Genomic DNA, 13,146 nt, shown 5'->3' with positions numbered 1-13,146 from the left:
AAAATAGAATTACTTATAGAAAGTTTAAACACTACTCGTTGAGAACCAAAATGTCAAAATTAATTAATATAAGTATATAAAAGTTTAACTTACACAAGATAACGATTTTATAAAGCTTTATCTATGATACAAAGTAGAATTATGTCTGTGTGTCCGTCCGTCCTTCTGTCCATCTGTCCCTTAAGATCTTGGTAACCACTGAATCGGTCGGATTCTCCTCTAGAGGGAATATATCTTCTGGTCCTGTGGTGGTTTTAGACTATTTTCTTGGGGGGGTTAAACACCCGTCCTCCAACCTCCCCCCCCCCCCACCAAAAAAAAACAAAAGTATACCCCCCGATTTTTTTTATGAATTATTACAAATTTTTACGAATCTTTACAAATCTTCACGAATTTTTACAAATTTTGCAAATTGTACTAATTTTGCGAATTCGCCATTTATTTGCGAAAATTTGTGATCCATTTGCATTTTTTTCAGCTTGGTAGGTAATAGAAGATGCAATTATATCTCTCGGGGCAAACCCACTAGAGGCCAGGGGCGAAAGCGGTAGCTTTCCATAAAGGATAAATTGAAAAACTTTTGGCCGAAAAATCCTTAATATTCTAACAAAAGTTTTTAAATTTGTACCCTTTTTCATAGGCACTACAAAAATTTTCTCAGTAATTTCTAATGTCTAGGAGTTGAACAAGACAGCACATTTCTTGGCTGACAGCTTCTGGTTGCACATCAAGAGAGAAGACCCTTCCAAAAGATTTGATGAAAAACAATTTCTTGCAAGGGTATGATATTTCCAATATTAATAATTACTTATTAATATCTGGTGGACTAGAACCGTTTTTTAGAAATACTGAAATATTTGTATAGTATCATATTATATCTACGAATATAAAAATATACAATCATAAGCCAGGGCCTTCGTCATCTTGGTTTTTATCTTATAATTGTACATTTTTATATCTGCGGAAAGCTGTTTTTAATACGAAGCAATAAATAACTATTTTTTGGTTTTGCTTGCAAATGAAGAGATGAAAGTTCCAATGAAAAGTAATTTCTAATAAGAAATTAACATTTATAAACTTTTCATTTGGTTACATATTAGAATGAGAAGATCTTTATAAAAGATTTATTGAAAAGTAATTTCTAATAAGAGTATAATATTTATAAGTTTTGCTTCTGGTTCACTGGTCGCTGGAAAGGTAAAGAAGTTTTTTAAAAGGGCTATCTGAGATTGTTACAGAATATGATAGATATGTATTAGCCTAAAATCGGACCGCTACTTCTTGGGTTAAAATTTGTTTGAAAGATTTTTACTATTTTTACCCTAGAATTTTGCAAGCCTTTCAAAAAATATACAAACATATCAAACATGTCATTTCTTTGCACATAGAAGTGACAGCATTTGGAAAGCTTATAACCTCTAGTTTTCATATTGGTATAATAGTTCATATTGTACTATATTAGTTTTTGAGATATCCTCTAAATGCAGAGTTTTTTTGAATGAGAAGTTTGATTCTTGTTACACAAACCTTTTTAAAATTATATTGCTCAGCACCTAGGATTCATATTATTAATATTTATTTATTTAATAATATTATTTTAAAATGTAAAGTTTTCCCCAATGTGCCTTATCAAGCACAGAAACCTTTCTCTCCTCACTTTAAAAGCACTCAGGATTACTCAATAACCAATTTAACTTAACCTAAACTTTCACTTTTCCTTCTGCCCCTACTCATTATTAATTTTGCTTCACATAAATGTAGGTTTTTCGGTTCTTCACATTGCACTTAAAGGAAAACAAGGTGCTGTTTATATTTAGGCTGAGGATGATCTGCACAGATATATAGCAGCTATCACAACAGCAGTCAATGATAACAGTTATGATGGTCAGGTAATGAAGTTGAGAATCGCTGGAAAGTGTCATGTGTGACGTCATAAAAATACATCAAAAAAGAAGAGATATGAGAAAAGTTGGAATGGTAACACCTGAAAAAGAGGATGATGTAGTCGTATTTTAATACGTCACAACTGACACTTTCCAGCAATTCTTAAGTGGATATGAGATATATGAGGATATATTGACAGGTGAGTATTTGTCTTCAATTTAGGTTTCAAATGTGGACCCCATTTATGGGTCAGTTTGTTCAATTTTTGTTTTAAAAAGAAAAAAGTTATGTATAAAAAAATTAGTTGAGGTAATATTTTCTAGGGGTGTTTTCTCTTGGGAGGGTGTCAGTATCTTTCCTTAAAATATATTTTAAACCTTCCAAGGACCTCTGAGAAGAGTAGCTACACTTTAAAGGAGAACTATATCAGATCAGCAAGATCCTTTGGTACAGACAGACAGACACAGATCATGTAATAACCACTTTATTTAGGTTGAAGGATGGGAATATGATTGGACAATTCCTAATACTTTGTTATTTACTCTCTCCATCATGACAACCATTGGTTATGGTAATATTACACCTAAGGTAAGTTATGCCCCTAGAGGCCTCTGGGGGCACTTTTGAATTCGCCCCTCCCCCTTCTGTTTATTTAGTTTCAAGAAAAGTAAACCCCCACCCTAAATAAAATAGTTATATAGCAAGATCCTTTAGCACAGATATGCCCAAATCCTGATACTTTTATATAAGGATTGGATAATTTATTGAAATTTGTTTGCAGTGAAAAAAATTTTGAAATGAGCAAATTTTTTCTATTGAAATCTACATTCTATTACTTTCCTTAATTATACAGATGAAAATTATTAGTAGAAATATTTGGACACTGCTAGTTTGAAGCAACAAATCGTGATTAAATTTAAAAGTACCAAAATTTTTTATACTATTTTTTAAAAACTTTGGTTATCAATATGATTTAATTTTCCCTTCTTTTCTGATTACTGCTGTGCTATTTATGGACGTAATTATTCTTGTTTTTCAGACAACTTTTGGACAGATGGTGACGATTCCGTACACTCTCTTTGGATTTCCTCTGCTTACCATGTTTTTAGGTTTGTATTTTAAATTGCAAGCAATGGGGTGTGAAAGGGGATCCCAGCCAGAAAATCGTATAAATATCGAACTACAATCATCTGCGATTTCTTGCGATATCTCTTGGTAAACACAAAAATGGTACTTACAGAACAGTGAAACACCTAAGATATCCCGAGCAATAGTGTAGTGTTTCGTTGTTATAGAGGTGGATACAAACCCGGGGGGGGGGGGGGGTTTAAATCATCTACAACCCCCCCGCCAACACAATAAATATGTACTACTCTTATTGTCTGTAATAAACCTCCCTAAACCTCATTAACCCCTACACCCTCCCTCCGGCCCCAATTATTTGGAACATGTACATAAAATGTCTAAGGTGTATGTCAAAGGAACAAGCAATACGACCCAGCATTTTCACACATCTTAAGCTTCAGACAAGTGACTGCACCTCTGGCATCTTGGATCTCTATTTGAAGACTAGAAATAGGCTTAAATTCAAAATATAGTCTAAAACCACCATAGGACCTATATCAATCATCCTTAAAATGTAGATCTCAATTAGCTCAATAGTTAACGAAATCCTAAGCTTTAGACAAATAAAATTACTTCAATATATTATAGGATGTCATAGTTTTATCCATTTAGATGTTTTGGTACACCCAAAAAACCTCCTATTGCGACACACGTCCTAAAATTTTTCAAAAATTATGAAATAAAAAACCTTCCAAAATTTGAGAACAAAATCAGTAACAGTTAAACAGTTGAATAATGAAAACCAATATAGCGATAAAACACAGGGTATTATTTTTTAACTGAAATAATTTCTTTAATAAGTTCATTCATAGGTTAAATTTAAAATATGTCCAACAGTTTTCCTAAAGGCTATGTTGGCTATCAAACGGAATGGTTTCAATTCCAATACAACCTTGCATTACAAAATTTGTCCTTTAATTGTAATTTTTTTAAATTAACCTCTAATTTTAGAACATTTTTAAATCAAAGGGGTAGTTTCACGAAATGCATTTGAACTTAATTTAGTGAACCGCATATTTTATCCTGGTTAAATAGTTAAACTACATTTATATGGCATATATTTGAAAAAAATTCAATTTTCTACCACATAGTTTTTGAAATATCAAGACTTGAAAATCGTCTTTTTAAATTGCATATATCACAAAAAGACAATTTTCAGGTCTTGATATTTTAAAAACTACGTGGTAGAAAATTTAATTTATTTCAAATATATGCTATTTAAATGTAGTTTACCCCATTAACTAAGAAAAAATATGAGGTTCACTAAATTAAGTTTAAATGCATTTCGGGAAACTACCCCTTTAGAATATTTAAATTTTTAAAATGTTTTAGGAGGTTTTACTTAAGAGATGTCGCATTAGGATGTTTGTCCTTTAGGAGGTTTGTGGAATTAGTAGCTTGTCACATTAGGAGGTTTGTCGCATTAGGACTTTTGTCAGTGTACTCACAAATAAAAGAAAATTGTAGATGTGTTTTGAGGCCTAACCATTCTATTGACGTCTTAGTAGAGGGGAAGAGAAAGGGAAGGGGAAAGAAACCCCATTAAAAAGAGATCGGGTATAGGGTATTTCCTGATGTCAATAAAATAGAAAGCAATGACGTCTATCCCCATTTTGCTGGGGCAGTGTAGACAACTACATTTTTTACATCTAAAAAGAAAATTAAGTGCTCTCCACAATTCCAAGAAACTTCCTACCTCATCAAATACCTTATTTGGGCAGAAATGCTGTCCATAACATTCAAATGTCATGGTCCAACAACCCAGGATAACCAAGGGGAGCTAAATGTCTCCTTTTCTGTCATAACACCTGGGGTATTAAGTTAAGTAATACCCATAAACAGCCAAACCTTTGATTGCACAACCTTTTTCTGATAAGTCCTAACTGTGCATGATGACTTGCGCTTGTTTTGAGCCAAGGAATTCCCCCTACTCTAACAATAAATGTTTAGTAGGAACCTTTTCTAACGTTTTTAATTATGACCTGGTGTTAAGACAAGATTTGAAATTATCACCTCCCCGACAATGAGCGAGTGCACTACGTGTTGAGCCACAAATGCAGGTTTTCCTAGACACTAATATCCACTGAATTGTTTAGGTAACGTTGGTAATGTAATGGCAGATATCTTAAAGTTGTCCTATAGTAGACTATGCTGTAGGTAAATACAAATCCTTATAAACAAGTAACAGGATGTCTATTTATGTATTTGTATGTATGTTTTACCAAAGAACTCGCTAACTGCTGAACTAATATGGTTCTCCTTTACAATGAAGTTTCTTATATGTCTTGGGAAGGTTTGTTACTTGGTAGGGTACAATCCAAAGAAAAATCGCCCCTAGAAAGAAATATTTAAAAACGCCACTTTGTGGAGCAACTTTATGACTTACTAACACTTTCCTTCCTACTAGGGTGCTGAAACTCGCCTCTCCCCCACCCCCCATTTCAGGAATACAATTATTTTTTGTTGATTTTAAAAATTTCATCTGCTTTTCTAGATGGTGCAGGGCTAGAAGAATTTTATCTGAACGATTACCAGGTTAATATTTTAGTATTAGCAAAATTTGAAGTATGAGAATGCATTGGCTCCAAAACGGTTACAATCTATAATCAGACAGAGTTTAAGATCTCCAGACAAAGATTGTATAATCAAAAAGTTAGTTGTCTACAATGTGCTATGTAACAGAGGTATACGGTGAATAATTAAGACTCTAACCTTGAGTTGTCATTTCATTCCAAGAACATCTTACACTAACAACATAGTCAATGATCTTAGTGTTGATAAAAATAGCAAAGGACAAAAATCTTCAATTGATATGAGACAAAATTAATTATATATTAAATGATAATTGGTAATAATTATAAAAAAAAATCTAGAAACCATTGATATTTTTATTTTTGAAGTATGACCAACAGACTGACAAACCAAGTAAATTATTCAATGGCTGCATATTAGTATAGAAAATGTCCACAATTAATTTGCAGTCTTAAATACCAACTGAGAAAACAAATTTCCCTCATAGCGCAGCGTTACGGACTGACGGGAGAACGGTCATACAATATTAGTAACTAGCGGCTACGCCCCTAGAAACCTCTAGGGGCACTTAAGGTAGGAGGGGGAAAAGTTGACCTCATCCCAATTTAAATTTAAGTTTCAAAATATAAAAATAAATATTTTTTTTTGGGGGGGGGGGAGGAGGGTGGACACACCCTCCCCAAAAATAGTTTAAAACCTTCCCAGGACCTATAAGAAGTTTTACTGTAAAGAAGAACATTATCGGTTCAGCGGTTAGCGAGATCCTTCGGGACAGACAAAAAAACGGTTACTACTTTATATAATAGGATAGAATAGCTTTTCTTTAAAACAAAATTTATCTGGAAATCTTTGATTAAGGAATGGGATCAAGAAAGTCAAGGAAATTGATAGATGAAGTAGTTGGAGAAGAAGAGTACATGCCAACTAATCGGGTAAACTTTTTCTTTGAATTGTGTATACCCAACCAGAAATTCGTATTACTATTGAACTACAATCGTGATTTTGTGGAGCAATTGGGTACAATTTCTTGCGATATTGCTAGGTAACCGCACAATTCACATCATAGAAATGTATACAAAAAACGAGAAATGGTACTTGCAGAACTGCGGAAGATGATAGACAAAGTAGTTATAGAAGAAGAGTACATGCCAACTAATCGGGTATAACAATTTCCAGTATGTCTTTGAAACCGATTAACATCTGCTGGATTATAGCTGGTTACCAACCACACTGAAAAATCATTTATAACATTGTATTCTGGAAAATTTTCCACAAATATTAGCATAAAAATCATAAAATTAGTACCATTTTTTTTAGTCTTCGGCCCCTCGGATCAAACAAAACTGATTTTAATTTTATTTTTTATTTTAAAACCCGTGGGAAGCTGTCCATAATACGATGCGATAAATAACTATTCTTTATTCCGTATATCATTGCCATTTTGTTATCAGAGTTTCATTTTCTTACAGCTAAAATCAAATCATTTCTAGACATTCTATGGGGTTTGTAAGTCTGTACACTAACGGACAGTAAACTTTTTTTTATAAAGTTCAAACTTTATAAAAAAAATTACATTGTAATGGAGGAGGAGACAATAAAAGTATTAATAGAGTAGATTTTCATAAGTTATTAGGATCTTCATAAGTAATTGCAGATGTCTATAGAACACGACTAACAGTCAGATTTATCAAATAGTTAGTCTTTGTCCAGTGGCATGTTCGCAAAACATAGAATTGTCTATCTTTTAAACAGCCTGGTAAATCATATTTTCCCTGCACTAGGACAATCTACAGGGTGTTTTAATAGAAATGTCTTTTTAAAAATCTTAATTATGCATAGAAAATAATACAATTATACAAAATGCTTTATATATCTGGAAACCCTATTCTGGGACATTTATGTTTCAAATATTTAAATATGACTTTTTCTTCAAATTATGCGTTAAATACCGGTTTTCCAAAGGCCTTATTTTGAAGATTTACGGATTTAAAGATTGTGGAAAAAATGCAAACGTTTTCAAAATTCAAATTGCGCGTCTTGTATTAATAGCAGAAAAACGCTATGCATACCGTTAGAATCACCATAAACTCTAGTTTTTGGATATATAAAAACCATTTCAGTGCTACGTATATTATAGGAGCTGTGTGGTAAAATGTCCCAACTTACTTAAAACTTTTCAAAATTTCTCACATTTTTCAACGTAGCTCCTAAATTACAAATAGCACAAAAATAGTACTTATATTTCCAAAAACTAGAGTTTATGACGATTCTAACAGCGTCCATAACGTTTTTTCTGCTATTAATACAAGCCGCGCAATTAAAATTTTTAAAATGTGCACATTTTTTCCACAATCTTTAAATCTGTAAATCTTTTAAAATAAGGACTTTGGAAAACCGGTTTTTAAGGGATAACTTGTTGAAAAAATCATTTTTGAATATTTGAAACATAAATGTCTCAGAATAGGATTTCCAGATATATAAAGCACTTTTTATAATTGTTTTATTTTCTATGCATAATTAAGATATTAAAAAAGACGTTTCTATTGAAACACCCTGTAGTTCTTTGAGCCTACAAGAAACCAGTTTTACACAAGTCAATTTAGGTTATCAACAAGAATATCACTTATTAGTCAGTTTGTTCATCCAATAGGAAGGGATGGCATGGGAAAAAGGAGGTTGATAGGGGTATCATTATTTTAGACAGCTATAAGCTTCATTTTATTAGAGTACATGATAATCTGGTGTAATAATCTACATAATAATAAATCCATGCAATGATTTTTGTACACTTTATTTTTTTATTATCTTTAATTCTGTTTTCTAGTTGGAGATTCCTATAATTCTTCTGATGACGACCATCATAGTTTTCTTGATATTTGGGTCCATGCTGTTTACCCAGTGGGAGGGATGGACCAAGCTTGATGCTGCCTATTTCTGGTAAGTCAGGGATAACATGGATTTAAAATCAATTAATATCCGCTGGATTAGAACAGGTTCTCAGAAATACCGAAAAGAATATGTATATAGCATCATATTAACAGACAATTTTCCACGAATATTAAAACAAAAATCCTAACTAGTTTTGTAAACCCAGGGCTATAAAAACTGGTTTTAATCTTATACATTTTCATTTCAATAACCAGGGAAAGCTGTATATATTATGAAAGATAAATAACTATTCTATAATTTTCGTCGATCCATTTGTCTGTAATGGATATCTTATCATAAATTTAGGGATATTACATTTGTCATATATATTTCGAACTTGGAATGGTGAATAAATGATGACCTATCGGTCCATCGTTTATTCCCTCGGGTAAGAAATATTCATTCCTAAACAAAAAACTGGACAGGAATATCATTCTCATTTAAACAAAAAACTCATTTTTTTATGCTAAAATGTGGTTTAATTTTGGTTTTTAGTTTTCATTTATTTCCCGGCTATGATCATTTTTATCCCTGATTTCAAGTTTCTTTTAATAATTAATAAAAATTCAAAAATCTTCCAAAAAAATTTGAAAATCTTCTAAAAATGACTACCTCGGGGAAATAAATGGTTACCTCCGGGAAATAAATGAATATTTACATCCACTATTTAAGGGGTTGTTTATATGGGAATGATGATTTCTGCAACAGTTAGGAACAATGCAATGTAGAAATCATATAATCATTCTTGCACATCAATCTTCTTTATAAGATCCTAACTATCTATTTCTACATCAGAATAAAGGGACCTAGGACAAAGATTATAGCAAACAATTCTAGAAAACATAATTAAAGGTCTCCTTATAAACAAAATTTTGATATTTCAAAAATTATTACTTAGGGCTTAACATAATATCAACATCAAAATCACCCAACCTCGACATCATCTTTGTATTTTTTTTAGTTTTATTACAGCAACCACAATTGGTTTTGGAGATATGACACCTACAAATAGTTTTTTGGCTTATGAGTCATCTTTCTATGGAAAGGTATCTTTAAAAATATAAACTATTTTATGTACATAACTAGAAAAGCTTGGACTAATATGTAGCACTTAAAAAATAATGCAATTTGTATGGTGAAATTTTTTTTATTATATGTTTTTGGAAGGATTTCAAACTCCAACTGAGTTACCTAAACATCAATGAACAAGAATGACAACATCTATAAAACGAAGCTCTGAAATGTAAGGACATTACCACTTGTAAAGTGTCATAATCAGAATATAAATGTTATATAAAAGTCGAAACAAAATTATAGGTATTTTTTTGAAAAACTGCCTAAATACAGAATAATGTTTAAGGGCATACTTACATCTTCAGGATTTGATTATAGAATTACTTTGCTTATAACAGTGTGCTTTGTTGTTTTAGGAATTAGTAAGCCAAAAATCATATCAATTGGATAATTATGTAGTTGTTTAAAAAGTTAAAAATCAACATGTTTCAAATGGGTGTATGGTCATTCGTTAATGAATATAGATTTGCTACGCTTTCTAAATCATACCTAAATACTACAGGAATAACCTTGCAAAGGTGCCTAAATTAACAAAATATTTTCCGTTCCGAACAGATTGCTTTTAAAAATAAATTTGATGATCAAGCAAAGAATAAATTCTTTAATTCAGGTTCAAATGGTTATTTGTGTGGCCTACTGTAGCATGGGTCTTTCTTTCATAGCCATGGTTATGTCTCTTATACAGGTATAGTTATGGATGACTGGTTACTTACTTGGCCTACTGTAGCATGTGTCTTTCTTTCATAGCCATGGTTATGTCTCTTATACAGGTATAGTTATGGGTGATTGGTTACTTACTTGGCCTACTGTAGCATGGGTCTTTCTTTCATAGCCATGGTTATGTCTCTTATACAGGTATAGTTATGGATGACTGGTTACTTACTTGGCCTACTGTAGCATGGGTCTTTCTTTCATAGCCATGGTTATGTCTCTTATACAGGTATAGTTATGGGTGATTGGTTACTTACTTGGCCTACTGTAGCATGGGTCTTTCTTTCATAGCCATGGTTATGTCTCTCATACAGGTATAGTTATGGATGACTGGTTACTTACTTGGCCTACTGTAGCATGGGTCTTTCTTTCATAGCCATGGTTATGTCTCTTATACAGGTATAGTTATGGGTGATTGGTTACTTACTTGGCCTACTGTAGCATGGGTCTTTCTTTCATAGCCATGGTTATGTCTCTCATACAGGTATAGTTATGGATGACTGGTTACTTACTTGGCCTACTGTAGCATGGGTCTTTCTTTCATAGCCATGGTTATGTCTCTTATACAGGTATAGTTATGGGTGATTGGTTACTTACTTGGCCTACTGTAGCATGGGTCTTTCTTTCATAGCCATGGTTATGTCTCTCATACAGGTATAGTTATGGATGACTGGTTACTTACTTGGCCTACTGTAGCATGGGTCTTTCTTTCATAGCCATGGTTATGTCTCTTATACAGGTATAGTTATGGGTGATTGGTTACTTACTTGGCCTACTGTAGCATGGGTCTTTCTTTCATAGCCATGGTTATGTCTCTCATACAGGTATAGTTATGGATGACTGGTTACATGTGTGACCTCTTCAGCAATGCTCTTCATGTCATAGGGTACAATCAAAAGAATGGATATAGGATATACATGGATATGTTGACAGGTGAAAATATTTTGTCAATTTAGCTTGCTTAACAAGGGGCCTCATTTATTGGTCAGTTTGTTTCTCCAGGAAGAGGGGAGAGGATGGGCTTTGATGGGGAATACATTTTAGCCAGCTGCTAGTAATACATGAAAATCAGATGACATATTTAAGTATTATTATATCCATTATTAAAAGTATGGTAGCACAAAAATAAAATAAAATATGCAAATAGAAGGATGCAAATTAATCATGATACTTTAGAATTCCAATTTTTTACAAAAGAAAATATATGTTCAAAATTGAGAACCTCCAAAAAAAACAGTCTGTCTATTATACCAACTAAGATATCTAACTAAATATTTTTTTTTCATTGTAGGAGAATTTAATGTTAAAAGCAGAGAGAATCAAGAAGAAAGTTGGTATGGGTGGAAAACAGGATATCAGAGTTGAAGAAGTCCAGAGGAAAGATAGAATGGAGAGGTACATATCAATTTATTTTAATGCAGCTTCTTTGTGCATATGGAATGTTTGTTAGAGATCTAAACATAAGACAATGACCAATACCATTGATGTACATCACCAATGACAATACACAAATATATCTTCTGTGGATTACAATTAGTGGCTGAAACATTTCGACATTCAACTTAATGAACCAACCAATTAAAATATTCAATTAAAGTCTCTAATGTTGTTAAGCTAACGAATAAGAAAACATTATTGCAAAACTTTTGGGACTAGAGTAATAAACAATCCAATGTCTTTTCCTATTGAGTAGATTATCTAAATTTACTGATTGGACTGAGTTTTATCAGTAGTAATTTAAATTTACATCTGCATTATGTCAAAAATATTTTTAAAATCTTTACTAAATAGGTGTATAATAAATCAATGGCTTATCATTAAATATTCAACCTGCAGTTCTTTCCACTCTGTAGATCTTTATTATTTTTTATTCAGGGATTCCAGTGGATTTTTTATCATACCAGTTGATGACGACATTTTAGAAACTCAGAGAACTTTTGAGGTAAACTGGTCAAAATAATTAAAACAAATCAGAATTTAAAAAACAAAAAAAAGGGAGGAAAGAGAAACTGTCCCAATTTTGTATATCTTTTGCGGAACAAGTTCCAATTACGTCATATTTTTCTTTCCCGAAAAAGGGAGAGGGGGAAGAAAATCTCTTCAAAAGAGATGGGGAAAACCCCCTTTTCTCCCATCTCTTTTTTCTTCCCCCCTTCCCTTTTTTTTCTTTCCCCCTTCTCTTTTTCGGGAAAGAAAAATATGACGTAATTGGAACTTGTTCCGCAAAAGATATACAAAATTGGGACAGTTTCTCTTTCCTCAAAAAAAGGTTAAAAGACTTTTTAAAAATGTAATTCAATAATCCCATGGTGATTATATTTAATATTTCATATTAAGAACTTAAGGTTTAACAATTTGTATAATGCTCAAGAAGAGTAGGAAACAAAAATAGGTGTTCGAGTCAATTTCAGGTTCCTGGTATGATTCTTTAGGTCATAATCCTCCAAGTCTCTAGAATTCTTTAGGTAAGGGATTTAAAAATGATAGGGCCATTATGTATATTCCCCCAAAGCTAAACCCAATTATATCAACAGATTTAGGAGAAGACCACTAATAAAGTATAACCAACAATCAAAATAAATCTAAAATAATATTTGGGGGGCAGATTTAGAGGTCTTCAATTCCACGATTTCCCCAATGATAGCTGAAATTATATATAGGTTTTGTGATTTTTTTTTTAAATTAATTTGGTTGTTGGTAAAGCTTGGAGGAGACAGATGAATAGATTAACATCTACCTGCTTTAAATTCATAAAATTCTAATATACCTATATTTTCATTATTTAGGAAGATGACGTAGAGGTGGAACATGATGAGAATAATGAAGAGCCTGCTGAGGTAACTATTTTTTTTTTAACCAAGCAACAAAAATAACAAGAGAAGCATGTATCAT

General features: G+C 32.3%; 1 protein-coding gene across 3 annotated transcripts in view; it reads left to right on the top strand.

Annotated features, from left to right (window-relative positions):
• Positions 1-13,146, top strand: part of LOC145325787 (chitin deacetylase 7-like) — a 181,914-nt gene that overhangs the window by 107,583 nt on the left and 61,185 nt on the right. Inside the window, exons 5-17 of one of the 3 annotated variants that reach the window (XM_080168746.1) lie at positions 679-780; positions 1,818-1,889; positions 2,377-2,472; positions 2,924-2,993; positions 5,106-5,166; positions 5,504-5,544; positions 6,400-6,473; positions 8,366-8,478; positions 9,431-9,515; positions 10,154-10,228; positions 11,546-11,649; positions 12,130-12,196; positions 13,041-13,091. The exons of the other annotated variants lie outside the window; for them this stretch is intronic. Of the exons in view, the coding sequence (XP_080024872.1) occupies positions 679-780; positions 1,818-1,889; positions 2,377-2,472; positions 2,924-2,993; positions 5,106-5,166; positions 5,504-5,544; positions 6,400-6,473; positions 8,366-8,478; positions 9,431-9,515; positions 10,154-10,228; positions 11,546-11,649; positions 12,130-12,196; positions 13,041-13,091 (1,011 nt within the window). The remainder of the gene's footprint in view (positions 1-678; positions 781-1,817; positions 1,890-2,376; positions 2,473-2,923; positions 2,994-5,105; positions 5,167-5,503; positions 5,545-6,399; positions 6,474-8,365; positions 8,479-9,430; positions 9,516-10,153; positions 10,229-11,545; positions 11,650-12,129; positions 12,197-13,040; positions 13,092-13,146) is intronic. 3 annotated transcript variants of the gene reach the window in all.

The sequence above is a fragment of the Acartia tonsa genome, chromosome 8 (genome assembly GCF_053477335.1).
Source record: "Acartia tonsa isolate MP-2025a chromosome 8, ASM5347733v1, whole genome shotgun sequence".
Lineage (NCBI taxonomy): Eukaryota > Metazoa > Arthropoda > Copepoda > Calanoida > Acartiidae > Acartia > Acartia tonsa.
The sequence above is the reverse complement of the archived record's forward strand: the minus strand, read 5'-3'. Positions and strand labels throughout refer to the sequence as shown.